General features: G+C 46.0%; 1 protein-coding gene across 1 annotated transcript in view; it reads right to left on the bottom strand.

Annotated features, from left to right (window-relative positions):
• Positions 1–1,577: 1,577 nt before the first annotated feature.
• Positions 1,578–19,600, bottom strand: part of rims4 (regulating synaptic membrane exocytosis 4) — a 45,833-nt gene continuing 27,810 nt past the window's right edge. The window contains exons 3-6 of the mRNA XM_055652338.1: positions 11,541–11,653; positions 8,216–8,317; positions 7,402–7,541; positions 1,578–5,405 (exon numbers count right to left, since the gene is read on the bottom strand). Coding sequence (XP_055508313.1) covers positions 5,187–5,405; positions 7,402–7,541; positions 8,216–8,317; positions 11,541–11,653 — 574 coding nt within the window. The 3' untranslated portion in view covers positions 1,578–5,186. The remainder of the gene's footprint in view (positions 5,406–7,401; positions 7,542–8,215; positions 8,318–11,540; positions 11,654–19,600) is intronic.

Genomic DNA, 19,600 nt, shown 5'->3' with positions numbered 1-19,600 from the left:
GCTGAATTCCAGCCTTGTCTGCAACGGCAACCTTGGGTCTCCTGTTTATTGTTGCAAGCGTGCAGTAATGCGGCTCAGAACTGGCCAATGCAGCCTGCAACTATCCCCCCCATGCACCATTCCGATCCTCATGCATCCCGCCAACATTTTCCTTGTATCACATTTTTTCCCATGCGCTGTTCCGGTTTTGACGCATCCCGCCAACGTTTTCCAAGCGTCCTGCTCTGAAACTGCCGTTCCTCCTGCGCTCAGTGAGCCAACACATATCAATACACTGCTCCTGCATCCCGTTGCATTGCTCTTGCATCCCGCCGTCATTTTCCATGCATCCTCCCTTTCTCGTGCATCCCATCTGCTCTGGAAATGATTGGCACAGCTTTGGAAACCACACTGAGAAACTACAAGCCCCTGCAAGTCCATTTGACCATGGCCGATCAGTCCTTCAAACAGGCACATATACATATCTGTATTAACAGAGGAAGCTTTTATGATGGGGATCTTGATGAACATCAATAATCAGAGTAGATGCTCGTTTACACTAAAGGATACAAAGTGCTGGTGTCACTCAGCGGGTCAGGCAGCATCTCTGGAAAACATGGACTGGTGATGTTTCGGGTTGGGAACCTGGATAACGTTCATAAGTTCTAGGAGCAGAACTAGGCCATTTGGCCCAACAAGTCTACTCCGCCATTCAATCATGGCTGATCTATCTTTCCTTCTCAACCCCATTCTCCTAACTTCTCCCCCTAACCCCTGAAGCCCTTACTAATCAAGAATCTGTCAATCTCCACTTTAAAAATATCCATTCACTTGGCCACCACAGCCATCTGTGGCAATGAACTCCACAGATTCACCACGCTCTGACTAAAGAAATTCCACCTTATCGCCTTTCTACCCCAGTTGCTATATCCATTAATGCGCTGCAGAGATGGAGGAGCTTCCTGCCAGACATGCCCCCGTCTCTCTCCATGCTCCTGGGCTTTCCATCATCATTTCTTGGGGGGAATCCAAGATGGACAAGACTCCAAAACCCCAACAAATCGGAATGATTTCTCAGCTTTAACAGAGAGCAGCTGGAAGCCTGCTTGACTGGAGCTGAAAGATCCTTTGGGGAATTTGTAAAGCAAGATGTTTTGATATCGTAGCTCCAGGTGGGGGTAAAATTGCCTGAGGCAGGACGGCTGGGGGATGTCGAATAATGGGAACGCCTTTCATTGCAGAGGAAGTCCTAGAAAGGTGAGCTATACCCAGAGGGCATCAAACCGGTGTAGACAGGACACATCTGATGTTGTTTAGTTTAGCTTAGACACACAGCATGGAAACAGGCCCGTCAGCCCACATATTCTGTTACAATGACATAGATGAAGGGACCAAGTGAAAGCAGATTTGAAGAAGGTTCAAATATAGATGGTTTAGCAGTGTAGAAACATGGAACTGCAGATGCTGGTTAATACACAAAAGGTTACAAAGTGCTAGAGTAACTCAACAGGTCAGGCAGCATGAGAACATGGATAGGTGACGTTTCAGGTTGAGACCCTTCCTCAGAATGGTCTGAGGAAGTGTCTTGACCTGAAACATCACCTTTCCATGTTCTCCAGAGATGCTGCAAGAGCCGCTGAGTTACTCCAGCATTTTGTGGCCTTAGGTGTGTTTAGCAAGTTGTGTGGACAAGATGTTCCCATGATGGCAGATTTAGCGAGTGTACAAAGTGAAAAAATGCAAAGTGCAAAAATATAAACTCCAGATGGAAGAATGAACAAGGAAAAATAATTTAAATGGAGTGGGACCACACCATGTTGTGGTACATAGGGTGTCAGTGCATGAAGCACAGACTGCTTATAGGTACAGCTACAACGGCAGATGCAATGTTGGCTTTTATTGCAAGGAGTGTGCAGTGTATAACCAGGGAGTTTTAGTTGCAACTTTACTGGGGCAAATGGGATCACTTCTGGAGTAATGTGTTTAATTTGGTCTCTGTAATTATGAACATAAATGTTTTCAGTGGAAACAGTGCAGGGGAGATTCACTGGGGCAATTCTGGGATGAATCTCATGATCTTATGATCTCATGACATGATCTTGTTGAAAGGTAAAGGAAGTGGTCTACCATTCTCATGATGGAACTAACTACAGATCAATGGGGAGAGGACGGGGAGGGAGGGTAGGGGGGTAAAGATTGATCTTGTGCAGGGATAGAATAGACTGAATGGCCAAATGGCCTCTATCCATCCTCTTAAAGAAGCAAAGAGGGAGAAAGCAGCGACACAGAGTGAAAGGCTTATCCCGGTGTAGAGCCTGGGGGTACGGGAGGAAACAAAGACCGAAGGAGAGTTACTGAAGGAACCCGAGCACTCTGGAAAAAAGGGCAACTGACTTGGGATGCGAAATTAGAGAGATGGAGTAGACCAGAATGGGACAACGTTCACAGGGACATGTGGGGAGAGATATGGTGCTGGCGAACAATGGGAGTGTATTTAGACACCAAATGAAGTGAAATTTAAATGGAAGAATAGCAGTCCAGATGTGAAGCAATCTAGCAGGATATTATACTCGTGATGTTTCCCGCCTGGGCCTCCGCCCTTCAACTGCAACTAGATGTCGCGTCACACTAGGGTGACTCAGTGGCACTAAATGGTGACTGCCGTCCATCTGCCCAAGCAGACTTTGCTTCCAGGTTGAATAGAATGGAATGCTGGATGCTGAAGACACCCCAATGCACGTTATGTTGGAAATGGTTTTAGTGACGGAATGTGGCCCAGGTCAACTGTATATTTCACCACTGATCCCAGTCAAACAACTCAAACTCCATCCAGAAAACTCTCTGCACGCTACGACTAATAGTTCCAAACGTTCAAAACTAAAAATTGAGGGTTCAAAATTATTATGATATTTTCTATATAAAACCACCAGCAGTCTTTACAAATCAGGAACAAAACTAAGAAAACAATATTGCTCTTAATGAATTTTATATCACCCCCTTTTATAACATTGTCTCCGTTTTTATAAACAAAACTGCTTGTGGTTTTGTAGTAATTCTGGACCCAGGTTTTATTAACTGCAGAGTATGCCTACGTTTTAAATAACATTTCTCACATTTTCAACATTTATTGAGAATAAATTTCCTACCACACTGAATGTGACCTGTTCCTCCTCTATTGCTACATGTGAGGCATATTTGGTATCTACCACCCGCTATGCCATTAAAACACCTACAAGTGTCTGAAATTTAAGAAATGTGCTTTGTTTAAAGTCACTACAAGGCTAACACGCACCCAAACATGCATACGGCTAACTCTTTGCCAAGTTAATCTAATTTATTTATATCTATTGTGACAGTAACATATAAAAACTTAGTGAATTGATCCCAAAACTCTTAGTCTTACTTTCCAGTACTTCCTCAAACAATAACACTTCCCTCTCTAAGTTACTGGGAAATAATTTCGAGCGCAAATACTAGAATAATCTGAAATTTCTTTAAGAGCAATATGGTAATATTAATTAATAACAGGCATTGCAACTACTCAACTAAGCCTGTGAAAGAACTGTTCTAGATATAGAAATATTGGCTTGGAAGAAATAGCCTATGATATTTGTTGTTTAAAGGATTTAGTGTAGTTGATAAATTCATCTGTCATAACTACTCCAAATAAATTTAGATTTTATATGGAATTGTGGATAGTTATTTTATTTGAAGGCTTATTTGAAGCCAGATACATAAATTGATCCAAAGCATGTGTTTATTTAACTAATTTTAGAATCAGATATGTAGCAAATAAATGCAATGCAAACTCTTAAGAATAGCCCGATTTAAATGGAAACTTTGAAGATTGAGGTTGGATAGGGCCTTGGTTTCAAAGTCCCTTCTGAAGATTTCAAAGCAAAATTTAACGGAACACAAATTGAGATTTTAATGAGACTTCCTCATCAATTAGATTCAAGCTTTTCCTCCCATCCTGAACCGCCAACATTGTACCTCATCTGCATTCTCAGCAGACAAGGATAAGATTGGCACAGTTCTAAACACTCGGTCTATGCTGTACCCAATAGCCTTAATCTACTGTCACTGCCCTTGCATGCTACAAACTATAAACTACTGCACCCTCTCTCAATATACAGAGAATGCTGAAAACTTTCAAATTGCTGTAATTAAGGAGAATTTCAATTTTTTTTTTTTTTGTAGATTTTTTTAGTACACATCTTTGTGCTACTTCAATATTGTACAAAGTCCCTCCACTTGTTTCTTTCCACTCTCTGTCTTCAATAAACTCCCGGATGTGATACCAGTCACCATCCCTGAGACCACTCTCTCTGACAATGCGGCACTCTTCCTGTTTCTCAAGACATATTATTGCCAAAAAAATGCCATTCTGTTTTTTTTTTATACCAGTGCATTAAGTTATGAAATAGGTTAAACTAACACTGAAAACTACATCTTATTTACTTATTTATGTAAACTCTAATGATATCAAAGTGTCAAGTGTCCTCTGTGGAATTAGGTGCTGAGATAACTAAAAATGTTGACCGATGGAACATCGATGACAAAACACCTATGGATACCTTTGTGTTTTTTCCAGCTCTCTGGAATATCATTCCAGGAGCGAAGATGCTAATTATTGTTTACCCAAGTAAATACTGACACGGCAAGATTTCAGGCATGTTCTGGTGAACAGGGTTGACATTCAACTCTAGACTCTGGACGCCACCCGGTCTCCGACACAGGCGATCAAAACACTTTACTCAAATCGCTTTCCAATGAAGTGGACTCTTCCAATGACAGTGGGTGGCTGAAGGTACACTTGTTGATGGAACGATGGTACCTGCTCTACAGATGTCATCTGAGGGTGGAAGGTTGATGGAGTCCACACTTGGTGTGCGGAGGAGATGATGAGATGCCACAAGTTGGGCAAAAAACAAACGGACCGTGATTGGAGGTGAACGTGGAGCAGAGGAATGCAACTACAGCTGGTCCTTGCGGGCACGGTGCCAGGCGCCGATCATCATTCACCTCATCCCCCACCGTGCCGCCATTGCCGGCCTCAGGGTCACCCTTTGACCAAAAGGGGCTCCGGGGAAGTGGACCAAGTCAAGCATGCACTCTGCGGCAGCAACGAGCCCTCTGCCCATGAGGAGCCCTGACTGCCTTCTGGCATGGCAGGAAACGAAAGGCTGGCAAGGAACCCACCGTGGTTAGGAGCGGTCGCAGCAGGGTCCGACGGTGCTCTCCAGCGAGAGCTGGGAGGCGTTACGGAGCAACGGGGCCAAGGGCGGCTCCACCATGGAGCAGGTCGGGAACAGCTTGTACCATCCAACGGCCGAGCTCGACAGGTCCAACTCTTCCAGCAGCACCTGAGCCACCCCCATGAAACACTTGCGATCCATCCTGCCAAAGTTACCCCAGACAATCACCTTCCGGGCAAGAAAGAGAGAAGTTTAGTTTAGTTTCCAACATGGCACCTGCAATGTAAGGGTTAAACAGACTATGTCAGCTAAAATGGAGTTAGCAGCACCACATTTCAAACCCTGCTTAGGAAAACAAGTAGATGTTTTTGAAGAATGCTTTGGCTAACTCAAAGTGACCAGTAAATCATGAGGCCAAATACAAGGTCACTAAGATTTCCTTCCAAGAGACATCCGAGACAAGCTCAGACACATAACTCACAGCATTGTGGTACCAGGGAGGGTAGCGAGTTTGACAGTAATGGGCCTGTCCCACTTAGGCAATTTTTTAGTCAAATTGCCGGCCGTCACCTGAAGGAACGGCGACTGTCATAGTGGAACACACACACACACACACACACACACACACACACACACACACACACACACACACACACACACACACACACACACACACACACACACACACACACACACACACACACACACACACACACACACACACACACACACACACACACACACACACACACACACACACACACACACACACACACACACACACACACACACACACACACACACACACACACACACACACACAGCTTCCTTCCCCAGCCCGTTATGCAGGCAAGTGGGGGACAGGGCAAGTGGGGGAGCGCTGTCTGAGTGAAATTCCCACAGTGCTAAGCCAAGGTGATACAGACACACACCACGATGAACAGGAAGGTTGGTGCTGTAATTAAGGCGGCTAAAGCACAGTGAGTCCTTTAAAAGTGTGGGGGGAGGGGGGGGGGGGGCGGAGAAGGGGGGAGAAGGAGTGGAGACAACTTTAAGAAGCCAGAGATACACGGCTGTGGTTTTTTTCCCAATGAGGCAATGAAATTCACCGGTCAGCAGAGGCTACGACCTACGAGAATCTACATTACAAACAAGTCGGCCACAGTGTACAGATACAGGATAAGGGGAATGATGTTTAGTGCAAGGTAAAGTCCAGCAAAGTTTGATTAAAGATAGTCCAAAGTGTTCCAATGAGGTAGTTGGTAGGTCAGGACTGTCCTCTAGTTGGTGATAGGATGGTTCAGTTGCTTGATAACAGCTGGGACGAATCTGGAGTTATGCTTTTTTGCAAACTGGCAAACTGAGTAGAAGCAAAGAACTTTGGTAGTAAGAATAAAGGCACAGACTATTTTCCTAAAGGTGAGAGTATTCACAAATCGGAGGTGCAAAGGGAATTGGGAGCGCTGGTGCAGGATTCCCAAAAGGTTAACTGGCAGGTTGAATCGGTAGTAAGGAAGGCAGATGCAATGTTAGCATTTATTTTTAGAGGACTAGAATATAAAAACATGGATATAATGCTGAGGCTTTATAGGTCACTGTTCAGGCGCATTGGCAGTATTGTGAGCAGTTTTGGGCCCCATATTTGAGGAAGGATGTGCTGGAGCTGGAGAGGGTCCTGAGGAGGTTTACAGAGAATGATCCCAGGGATGATTGGGTTAACTTATGATGAGCATTTGACGGCAATGGGCCTGTACTCGCTGGAGTTGAGACGGCTGAGGGAGGACCTCAATGAAACTTACCGAATAGGAAAAGGCCTGGATAGAGTGGATGTGGAGAGGATGTTTCCACTAGTGGGAGAGTCTAGGACTGAATGGCACGGCCTCAGAATAAAAGGGCGTACCTTTAGAAAGCAGAAGAGGAGGAATTTCCTTAGCCAGAGGGGGGGGGGGGAAGGGGGTGGTGAATCTGTGGAATTCATTGCCACACGAGGGCGATGGAGGCCATGTCTTTGGGTATTTTTAAAGCCAAGACTGACAACTACTTGACTAGTACGGGTGTCAAAGGTTACGGGGAGACTAAAGTTTAATATATAGGGTTGAGACTGGAGGCACATTAACTGTGCCCCCTGCTAAGCCTGACCTGGGGAGCAGTGCCCGTGTGTGTGGAGGCCGCTCCCTCTCCATCCCCGCTTCTCCAACAGCCTGTGAAGACCCTCTGCACTGACCTGCAAGATCTTGCCCTGTGGGCTCTCGTTGAAGACCAGGACCTGATGGTACAAGGGGTCCAGAGACTTGTGTGCACTCTTGGTTTTCTTCTTTGCGATGCAAGTCCCGTTCTCCAGAAGGTAAAGTTTAATATAAGCAGCTGGAAGAAGGAGGAGAGGAGCAGGTGGGACAACCAGCCCAGACCATCGGCACCCAGAGAGGGAAGGGAGCAGAGACCATCGAGGAGAGGGATGAGGCTCCAGGGGCGATTGGTGGGACTGGCTGAGATGTGGAGATTCACAGAAGCTCAACATGACCTGGCAGAGACCTTCCAATGGGCACCCACCACCCCATCGAGAAGGAAGTCCCCCCTCCCCATTGTCCCAGTCTGACCTCTGGTGACCAGACCTTGGGGGGCTGTCTGCTGTAACTGTACTGCCAACCAGTGCTCACCTCGTACACTAGCACTATCCAACACAGTGGGTACAATTCACAATTTAACTGAAGCCAATTAAACTACAAACCCACACGTCTTTGGGATTTGTGGGAAAACCAGAGCACCCGAAGAAAACCCACGCAGTCACAGGGAGAATGCAGAAATTCTGTACAGGCAGCACCCGTAGTCAGGGTCACACCCGGGTCTCTGTCGCTGTAAGGCAGTAAATCCACCGCTGAGCCACTGTGCCGCCCCAAAACTAAACTAAACTAAACTAAACTAAACCAAACCAGACAGATTGCGAGTGGGCAGAGAGGACTGTCCAAGGGTGAGTGGGAGAGCTGAGGGGTGAACCGTTTGGCTGGGAACCATGGCAACCGTGAGGAGCAGAGCCGTACCTGGCAGAGCCTTGGTGCCTGGTTTTGGCGTGAGTCCGCGGGCCTGAATCACCTCCACCTCCAGCTGCCCATCCCGCTCCAAAATCCCCATCTCCACGTCACCTGTCAGAGAGGGCAAGCAGAGAGATTACCACAGTGGCCCACACATCCAAAAGTAAGTAACATTTGGGAACTGGATAACACCCACGTACAAGTTTAAAAAAAAGACACTAAGAGCTGGAGTCACTCACGAGGTCAGGCAGCATCTCTGGAGTACACGGATAGGTGGCGTTTCGGGTCAGGGCCCTTCTTTAGATGGGTTCATGTGCGGTAGGTTGCCAAAGAGTGAGAATGTGGTTTGATTGAACGATACAGCATGGAAACAGGCCCTTCGGCCCACCGACACCACGCCGACCATCGATCACCCTTTGTCACTTGTTCTATGTTATCCCACTTTCTCATCCACTCCCTACCCACTACGGGCAATTAACCAACAAATCCGCATGTCATTAGGATGTGGGAGCACCTGAAGGAAACCCATAAAGGCACAGCGAAAACATGCAAACTCCACACACACAGACAGCAGCCAAGGTTGAGATCGAACTCGGGTCTCTGGCACTGTGAGACAGCAACTCTACCAGCTGCGCCACTGTGCCGCCCGTAAGATTAGTTTCTTTTTACATAACAGGTGCCTGCAACACATTGCCGGAATAGGTGGTGGAAGCAGGCATGTTGGTGATGTTGAAGAGGATTTTAGGCCGATGCATAAACAGGTAGGGAGTGAAAGGACGCAGACCATATGCAGGCAGATGACCATGAGTAGTTCGATTGGCACCACGGTCGGTACAGATGTGATGGGTCGAAGGGCCTGTTCCTGTATCATTCTCTGTTCTAACACTACAAACCGGAGCTGCTTGCTGCTGTGAAATTTCCTTTTGATTCAACGACATTGATAAATGGCTTTGTCAAGACCTGGTCTTACACTGACACTGTGTGGTAGAACATGGAACTGTAGCTGGGTGACAGACACAGGACAAATCACAGATAATCAGGTAAATGAACAAGTAGAAATCAAGTGGTGATCTAGCAATGAGGTGGTGGCAGGACTCTTGGCTTTAATACTTTAGAACAACAGACCTGACAGAAATCTAAAACAATGTAAGGTCTACATTCCAGCATCGACATTCGCAGTAATGGTCACGATTTAATTTAGAAATACAGCCTTTTTATCCCACTGAGTCCGTGCCGACTGTCAATCACCCGTTCACACCAGTACTACAGTATCCCAGTTTCTCATTCATCCCCTACACACTAGGGGCAATTTACAGAAGCCAATTAACCTACAAACCTGCACGTCTTTGGTGTGTGGGAGGAAACCGGAGCACCTGGAGGAAAATCACGTGTGGAGAACGTGCAAACTCCACACAGACGGCACCTGAGGTCAGGATCAAACCCGGGAGTTTGAGTTTAGTTTATTGCCACGTGTACAGAGGTACAGTGAAAATATTTTGTTGTGTGCTAACCATAGAGTGGAAAGATTGACAGTCAGTATTGACAGTCTGTGTAACGTGCACATGCACTGACAGTCTGTGTAAAACGTATGTGTACTGATGGTCTGTGTAACATATGCACACAGAGGAATGACCATCACGGATGCTGATCTCCCCACCATCGAAGGGATCTACAAGAGTCACCGTCTCAATAAGGCAGCCAGCATCATCAGAGACCCACACTACCCTGGCCACGCTCTCATTACACTCCTGCATCAGGAAGAAAGTATAGGAGCCTGAAAACTGTAATGTCCAGGTTCACAAGTACCTTCTTCCCTACAAACAACTATTGTACACTACCAACTTCAATTAAACTCTGAACTACAAACTACCTTGATTGCACAAGGGACTCGGGGCATTGTTTGTGTCTTTGCACTATATTGTTGGTTGTTTTTTATATATTGAACTTTTACCTGCTGTTTATTATGGTGTTTATCACACTGAGTACTATATTTACTTATCTATTGTAAGTCAGAATGCCATTGTTCCGTTTCGGGACATGTGACAATGAAATACTCTTGTCTCTTTTGGTCTGTGTGACTGCTAGCCTCTAATTTAACCTGCAGGCTGTTTTTCTATCCAATACCCATGGTGACTATGTTTCTCTATAATACTTGCAGACATTGTGTTCTCTGCAATTTGCACATTCCCCGTGATGTACACGACAATAAATGTTTCCTGCATCTCACACATTCTGTCGCATCTTCATTTCAAGCAGATTTTGGCTCCAATCCCCAACTTATCAACTGCCTTGCCAACATAACGCTGGCCAAAAACAGTACTTTGCAGAAGTAGTCTCCTTCTGTGGGGATTAAAGAATCGTCTCAAAATGAAGAGGTTTTGGGATCAACACAGGGATACACAGGAAATGGGGGGGGTGTGGATTACATGTGCACAGATAAGAGTTGGTCTCGGCTTCATGTTCGGCACGGACATTGTGGGCTGTACTGGTCTATGTGCTATGAATGGTCACAGAGTATGAGGCAACAACATCAATGGTCAGACAGTGGGAAATGAAATCCCACAAAGACCAATGCTGCAGCAATTAATTCACAGCTTACGTTCTGCGATCAGAAATACACTGGCCATTATGTCTATCCATACTATCCCACTTGCCTGAATCCCGTCTCCCTCTGTGCCATGCTCATGCAAGTAATTGCAAAGATGCCTCTTAAATGTTGTTACTGTCCCCGATTCCACCACCTCTTCTGGTAGCTCATTAGAACGTAGAACACAGATCAATACAGCACAGGGCAGGCCCTTCAGCCCACGATGTCTGTTCCATATATAATGACATGACCAACCCTTATCCCCTTGCACATGACCTATGTGCCTCTCCAAAACCCTTTTAAATGCCACCATTGTATCTGCCTCCGCCACCACCACCAGCAGCGTGTTTCAGGCACTCACCAGCCTCTGTGGAAAAAAACCTGCCCTGCACATTCCATTTAAACTTTATCCCTCTCACCAGAAAGCAATGCCCTCTAGTATTTGATAATCCCGCCCTGGGGAAAAGGTTCTGACTGTTGTAACCAACTGCTCTTTGTGAACAGGGGTCCTGACCTGAAACGTTACTTATCCATGTTCTCCAGAGCTGCTGCCTGACCCCCTGAGTTACTCCAGCACCTTGTGTCTTCTTTTGCTCTTTGTGAAAGATTTGCACCTCTGATTCCTTTCAAATCTCCTCCCTTAAACATACACCTCTAGTTGTGGACACCCCTAGCTTGGGAAATGCACCTAGCCATAAACATCTGCTGGGGGTCAGTGTAGGTGCAGGGACGATGCCCGTGGCTTACCCATCGACGGTGTTGCCAGTGTCTGTCGCCCCACAAACTGTGCCGGTCCCATTCCATCCAGGAACTCTCGGAACTGTCCATCCGATGCTAGGCAGACACCGCTGTAGTTTAAGCTGCCGGGAAAAGAATGGAAAAATATTCACTTGATGGCTGGCATCATTTGGGGTGGCACAGTAGAGTTGCTGCCTTAATACAGGTGTTGTCTGTACGGAATTTGACGGGCCAAATGTCCTAATTCTGCTCCTATGCCGTTTGGTCTTATGGAAATGTCAGTACAAAGTGATGGGAAATCGATGGGGCTAAAGAGTCACTGGGTTATACAGCACGGAAACAGACCCTTCAGCCCAACTCATCCATACTTACCAAGTTGACTACCTGAGTTGGAGCTATTTTCCTGTATTTGACCCATATCCCTCTAACAATTGGCAATTCCATTTCTCAAAATAATACATCAACCAATATATATCCCACACTTGCAGCAGACTCAGTTGTTTTGTATTGACTGGCAATCTACTGCTCAAACAACATTAACCCTCTTGTTATTTCTCCGGTTTCCTTCCACATTCCAAAGACGTGCAGGTCCGTAGGTTAATTGGCTTCTGTAAATTGTCCATCATGTGTAGGATACAACTAGTGTACCGGTGATCGTTGGTTAGGGTGGACAGTGGGCTGAAGGGCTGTTTCCACGTTGCATCTCTGAACTAAACTAAACACAGATCTTCCACCAAAGGTGATTTGAGTGATGGGGAAAATGTACATGTAGAGGAGTAACGTGAGAAACATGGGTGGAGGAGTGGAGGGGTGGGAGTATTGAAATGCATGGGACCACCACCACCTGCAGGTTCCCCTCCACATCACACTTAGAAATATATAGCTGGTCCTTCATAGTCACTGGATCTCAGTCCTGGAACATTCTGCCCCAACAGCACAGAGGGACCACCTTTACCAGTGGATGAAGACACTAGCATGCAAGAAAAAAGGCTTCTCACTGTACCTCGGTACACGTGACAATACACTAAGCTAAACAGTAACTATTGCCTCTCATCAGTGACAAACATATCATGAAAAATGAATTGATAAAAATATATGGCCCTTCTCAGGTCTCTGTAAATAAATACCTCATCCCCAATCATTACCAGGGTTCTTGAAATGCATCGTTTTCCGACTGCTAATCCAATTTCCTTCTCAAAGCCATGATTAAACCAGTCACTACCTTGGCAAGCAATGCATTCCAAATGGCAACCACTCCTTGCCTTGCAGAGCGTTCCCTTGCATTCCCAACACATTGTCTCCTGCACCCCTGCCCCTCAATCTTCCACCAACAGGAATAGTTTCTCTCTGCCAGGACCTGTCATTATTTTGAGTGCCTCTGTTTCCTCTTTTAATATTCTCCATCCTATACATATTAAGCCTCAACCATTGGAACATTACCAATTTCTTCTGCAACCTAAACGCACGGCTCTTTTTGTGTCTGTACGCGGCTGTACCTCTAGAAAGTTAGATGTCATTATTTAGTGTTTCAGCAACGTGACACGTATGTTTATTAATGCCACGTACCGGCATCTTTTAGTGCACAAAAATAGCACTGCCTGAACCTATATTGTTTAATGATTTATATTCACTTTTCTCAGAGTTTTACAACACAAAAACAGATCCTTCAGTGCACCCTCAAGGTACACAAGATCAACCATTTTGATCTTATGGATATGTATACAGTGGTGAGAATAAGTAAGGTGAATGCAGTGTCTTTTACCCACAGGGTATCGAGATCGACCAGGGGACATAGGTTTCAGGTGAGAAGGGAAAGATTTAATAGGAACCTGAGAGGCAACTTTTTTACTTCGTATATGGAACGAGGAGGTAGTTGAGGCAGATACAATAACAGCATTTGGTCAGGGACATGGATTGGAAAGGTTTAGGGGGATATAGAACAGACATAAGGAAATGGGACCAGCTTAGATGGGACATTTCTGGTCGGCATGGATGAGTCGGGCCGCAGGGCCTGTTTCCCTGCTGTATGAATCTGACTCTATTGCCATCAACGTTAGCTATCTGGATCTGATCTCAAATGTACATTAATGTGGTGTGTAGGTTAGATACCTATAATTGGAGAATTCAATGGTCACACCGTTGGGTTATAAGTTACACAAGCGCAATATGAATTTCTTAGGCAGGAACGGCAGATGCTGGAGTAACCCAGCAGGACAGGCAGCATCTCTGGAGAGGAGGAATGGGTGACGTTTCAGGTCGAGACCTTCTTCAGACTGTCTGTTCCTCCAGTTTGCACGTGGCCTCACTCTGGCATTTGGAGGGATACGGGCCAAGCGGGGGCAGGTGGGACTAGCGTAGATGGGGCATCTTGTTCGGCATGGACAAGCTGGGCTGTAGGGCCTGTTTCCGTGCTGTATGACTCTATTTGCCATCAACCTCAATCTGATCTCAATGCTCTGCCAGTCGACTCTAACAAAGCCTGATCAGCAAAACAAAGTCAACTTTTCCACAAATTGCATTTGTCCAGTGAACATAAGTGGATGTCTGCCACGCGTCAGCACAAAGTTCAGATCAATCTTGTCCAACCACTTAACAAAACGAACACACTTAATTAACATAATTAAGGGAGGATTTATTGAACTGTCGACAATTCGCCAGTTTGGCAGGACCTGTGGATTTGACTAGAGACCAGAGTTCCAGCAAGACTGGCTTTTTACAGGAGGCAACACTCACAGCTCTTCTGTGATTCCTGTTAATTCAGTAACGTTTAGCTAAGGTACCAGTGCTGAGAAGAAACTGTGGCAAGAACTTGTGATAGATTAGGCTTGGGTTTAGATTTATTATTGTCAGGTGTATTGAGGAGAGTGAAGGAGAGTGAAAAGCTTTGTTATCCACTGAAAACTATAATATACTTAAATACAATCAAGCTAAACTCAAATAAAATGATTTAGACTATAGACATACAATATGGAAACAGGCCCTTTGGTTCACCAAGTCTGCGCCTGTTTCCATCAATCACCACATGCACTGACACATTCCTACACACTAGTCAGTGGATGTTCTGTCCCCTGTGATGTGGTCTTGGGGTGGCGCAGTGGCAGCGACCTGGGTTCAATCCTGACTACAGGAGCGGCCTGTCGGGAGATTGTTCGTTCTCCCTGTGACCACGTGGGTTTTATCCGGGTGCTCCGGTTTCCTCCCACACTCCAGACGTACAGGTTTGTAGGTTAATTGGCTTCAGTAAAATTGTAAATGTCCCTAGTGTAATAGGATAGTGTCAGTGTACGGGGATCACTGGTCAACATGGACCCAGTGGGCCGAAGGGCCTGTTCCACGTTTTATAGAAACACAGAAACATAGAAAACAGGTGCAGGAGTAGGCCATTCGGCCCTTCAAGCCTGCACCGCCATTCAATATGATCATGGCTGATCATCCAACTCAGTATCCTGTACCTGCCTTCTCTCCATACCCCCTGATCCCTTTAGCCACAAGGGCCACATCTAACTCCCTCTTAAATATAGCCAATGAACTGGCATCAACTACCTTCTGTGGCAGAGAATTCCAGAGATTCACCACTCCCTATGTGAAAAATGTTTTCCTCATCTCGGTCCTAAAAGATTTCCCCCTTATCCTTAAACTGTGACCCCTTGTTCTGGACTTCCCCAACATCGGGAACAATCTTCCTGCATCTAGCCTGTCCAACCCCTTAAGAATTTTGCAAGTTTCTATAAGATCCCCCCTCAACCTTCTAAATTCTAGCGAGTACAGACTTAGAGTATCTCTTAGTCGAAACTCTAAACTAAATCTTGGATGGAACAGGTAGACACAAAATGCTGGAGTAACTCAGCGGGTGAGGCAGCACCTATGGAGAGAAGGAATTGGCGATGTTTCGGGTCGAGACCCTTCTTCATCTTAGTCAGCAAAGACAAGATGGGCTGAATGGGCCTGTCCCTGTGCTCCTGCATCGGCAGCTTGTTTCCGCCTGATCCCAGACCCGCGCTGAATTATCCAGCCAGCAGCCCGGCATCAACCTCGCTCCATCCCACCTGCTCTCTCGACCCTTCTGGAGAGAGGCTTCATTTGGACACAGAGATGGAACTGTTGCCTTGGTGACAGTGGCACAAAACGGGCTGCAGAAATGTTAATGACTGTTCAGCAAAGGCAGTAAACGCATGGCAGATTATTGTTGTTTGCCTCTTGTACATTGTGTTGGCATGGCGATAGGTTTGGTACAGGATGTGTCTGCAACTCTCGACAACAATGAACCGCCTCGCAGTCTGATGGTAATATTTCTAAGTGGATTGATTATCAGTCAGGAAACGGGGATCAAGGCAATGAATGTTTGCGGGGAAATGAGTTATATGGAAGAGACACAAATTGGTGGAGTAACTCAGCGAGTCAGGCAGCATCTCTGACGTTTAGTGTGACGTTTAGGGTCAGGACCTTTCTTCAGACTCTGTGTACGTGAGCGTGTGCATGAGTTATGTAGGAGTAAGGCACAAAAGCAGACCGCCAGCATTCATGTTTAGTTTGATTAAAGATAGATAATGGAAACAGGCCCTTCGGCCCACCGAGTCCACGCCGACCGCTGATCACCCGTTCACACTAGTTCTTTGTTATCCCACTTCCTCACCCACTCCCTACACACTTGGGGCAATTTACAGAGGGAGTAATTAACCCATAAACCCGCACATTTTTGGGATGTGGGAGGAAACCGGAGCACCTGGAGGAAATTCACGTGGTCACAGGGAGAATGTACAAAATACACACACTCACAGACAGCACCCGAGGTCAGGATAGAACTCGGGTCTCTGGTGCTGGCACCGTTAGGGCAGCACAGTGGTGCAGCAGGTAGTGCGGCAGCCTCACAACGCCATCGATCCTGACCTCGCAATATGTCGGGAGTGAATGAATGAGAAATTGGGAGAACATCTCTGACTCTATGACCAGGACAGATAAATTCCACTGAAAAACACTGACCCATTCAGTAGTCATAAATTACAGTTAAAACACAAAATATATGTCCTTTAACACCAGGATAAGCACCCAACCAACAAAACCTAGCCCAATGACAAAGTAGTGTCTAATCTACCTGTACACACTTACGCTAAAGGACAATAACTAACTCCATATTCAGTAATAACCTATCTACATGTTGATAAACATACAAGCTAAATATTTCGCCAAGAAACCCAATCCCAAAGGATAATCTAAGATGCCTTTATACAGTTAAACCATGGGACAACAGAAACTAGGCGTGTCGATGCCAGTGTATCATTGAGGTTATCAAGGGGACACCTCCCTTCACTGGTGTTTCGTTGGGTAATCCCCCAGGACACCTCGGAAAGGCTCAACAGTTAGTTCTGGTACCCCAGAACCACCCCCATCAATACCTGCTCTCACCACCTATGCTACCAGTATGCACTACTAAGCAGCTAACTATGTAAATATCTACTAAGTAAAATAAACTACAGACGATTCATTCGTATAGCGTGGAAATAGGCACATCAGCGGAACTTGCCCATGCTGACCAAAATCCCTCATCTAAGTTAGTCCCAAATGCCTGCATTTGTCCCAAATCTCCCCTAACCTTCCCTATCCATGTACCTGTCCAAGTGTCTTTTAAATGTTGTAATAGAACCTGCCTCAATAACTCCTCTTGCAGATCGTTCCATACACCTGCCACCCTCTGAGTGAAAAGGTTGCCCCTCGCGTTCCTGTTAAACTTCCCCTCTCACCTTGGACCCATGTCCTCTGGTTCTTGATTCCCCAACTATGGCTAAAATAATGTGCATACACCCAATCTATTTGCCACATGGTTTTATACACCTCTATAAGATCACCCCTCATCCTCCTGCGCTCCAAGGAATAGAGTCCTAGCCTGCCCAACCTCTCCCTACAGCTGAGGTCCTCGAGTCCTGGCAACATGCTTGCAGTCTTCTTTGAAGCCACACCACAATTGGAGAGCAGAATAATACAGGAGCTACAAGATACCCAGACCTACAGAGACACAAGAGACTGCAGATGCTGGAATCCGAATGAAAACACAAACCGTTGGAGGAACTCAGCAGGTCAGGCAGCATCTGTGGAAGGAAATGGGCAGCCAACCTCTCCAAATATTGTCTGTCCCCTTGCACAGATGCTGCTGGTACTGCTGAGTTCTTCCTGCACTTTGCTTTATACCCAGGCGTTCAATGGCCTTACATAAGGTACCTGTACTTGTTACAGGTCAGATCCAATCGCCCCATTATGGGAAGGATATGGTGGCTACAGGAGGGTGCAGAAGAGGTTTACCAGAATGCTGCCTGGGTTTCAGGATATTAGCAGGGTAACAGAATTCAGGCCAGGTGTCAAAGAGCGGAATGTGAGAGAAAAATACAGTCACGGCATGACCCTTTACAGCAGTGATGTCGAGTAGAAACTTGGAGTCCAAGTCCATAACTCCCTGAAAGTGGCAACACAAGTAAATCAAGTTGTAAAAAAGACATATAGTATGCTTGTCCTTACGGGTCGAGGTATCGAGTATAAGTGTCAGGAAGTCATATTGCAGCTCCATTCGACTTTGGTCAGGGCACATTTGGAGTATTATGTGCAGTTATGGTCACCCCATCGCATGGAGGATGTGGAGGCTTTGGAGAGGGTGCAGATGAGGTTACCAGGACGCTGCCTGGATTTAAGAGTATTAGCTACAAGGAGGGGTTGGACAGACTGGGATTGCTTTCCCTGGAACGTCAGAGGTTAATGGGAGACCTGATAGAAGTATATAAGATTAGGGTAGACAGTCAGAATCTTTTTCCCAGTATGGAAATGTCAAAGACTTGAGGGCATAGCTGCAAGGTGACAGGGGCAAAGTTTAAAGGAGGTGTGCAGGGCAAGTATTGTTTTTACACAGAGGGTGGTGGGTGCCTCGAACGCGCTGCCTGGAGGCAGATATGATCGCGGCATTTGGATAGGCACATGGATATACAGGGAATGGAGGGAAATGGATTATGTGCTGGCAGGATATAGTTGGTCTTGGTTTAATGTTCGGCACAGACAATGTGGGCCGAAGGGCCTGTTCCTGTGCTGTACTATGAAGAGTTACAGAGCAAGGGGCGATGAATCCCATAAAGCCAAAAGCTGCAGCACTTAAATTAACAAATTACGTTCTGCGGTCAAAAACACAAATGCAAAAATGCAGACGCCAGCTATTGGGGAAAGGAGCTGCAACAGTTGTATTACATCAGTTACAAACCTGCAGAATGGACAAATTACGGCAAAGCATTTTCAAAGTCAGCATTACATTTTGGTAATGAAACAAGAACACATCACACATTACTTGGGAAATAAGTCTGGACTGGATCTTGGACTACAAGTACATAAATCAAATGTTGCAGAAAAAAAAAATCAAAGTAACTACACAGCCGGGCTTTATCTCAAGAGAAGGAATTGGAATGTAAAGGCTCTGCCAAACTTGTATCGAACCTTACAGCCCAAGTTGAGTTCCATCAGCAGATTGTAATGAAAATAGAGAAAGGAAAACAAAAAGATTCAGAAAGATAAATGGGGAGCCATGGGCTTATCCTAACATGGGCAGCACGGTGGCACAGCAGGTAGAGCTGCTGCCTCAGTGCCAGAGGGGCAGGTTCAATCCTGACATTGGGTACTATCTGTGAGGAGTTTGCACAATCTCTCTGTGATCACGTGGGTTTCCTCTGGGTGATCCGGCTTCCTCCCACATCCCAAAGACATGCAAGTTTGTAGGTTGATCGGCCCTCTGTAAATTGCTCCCTAGTGTGTAGGGAGTGGATGTGAAAGTGGCATAACGTGGAATTAGTGTGAACGGGTGATGGATGGTCGGTGTGGACTTGTGTGCAGCTCTACCAGCTACGCCACTGTGCCACCCTATCTTGTATACAGTGAACAGTAAAAACCTTACTCCAGCATTTGGTCATTTTCAGATAATACAACACATGAACACAATCAGGCCAAGTACGAGGTCAAAAGGTGGACGGATCGGTTGGGCTGAATGGCCTGCTTCTCTGGTGTACAGTCTGGTAATTCTACTTGACATCCGGAGTGATTTTGGG

The sequence above is a fragment of the Leucoraja erinacea genome, chromosome 21, assembly GCF_028641065.1.
Source record: "Leucoraja erinacea ecotype New England chromosome 21, Leri_hhj_1, whole genome shotgun sequence".
NCBI lineage: Eukaryota > Metazoa > Chordata > Chondrichthyes > Rajiformes > Rajidae > Leucoraja > Leucoraja erinaceus.
This window is presented reverse-complemented; position numbering and strand designations above follow the sequence as displayed.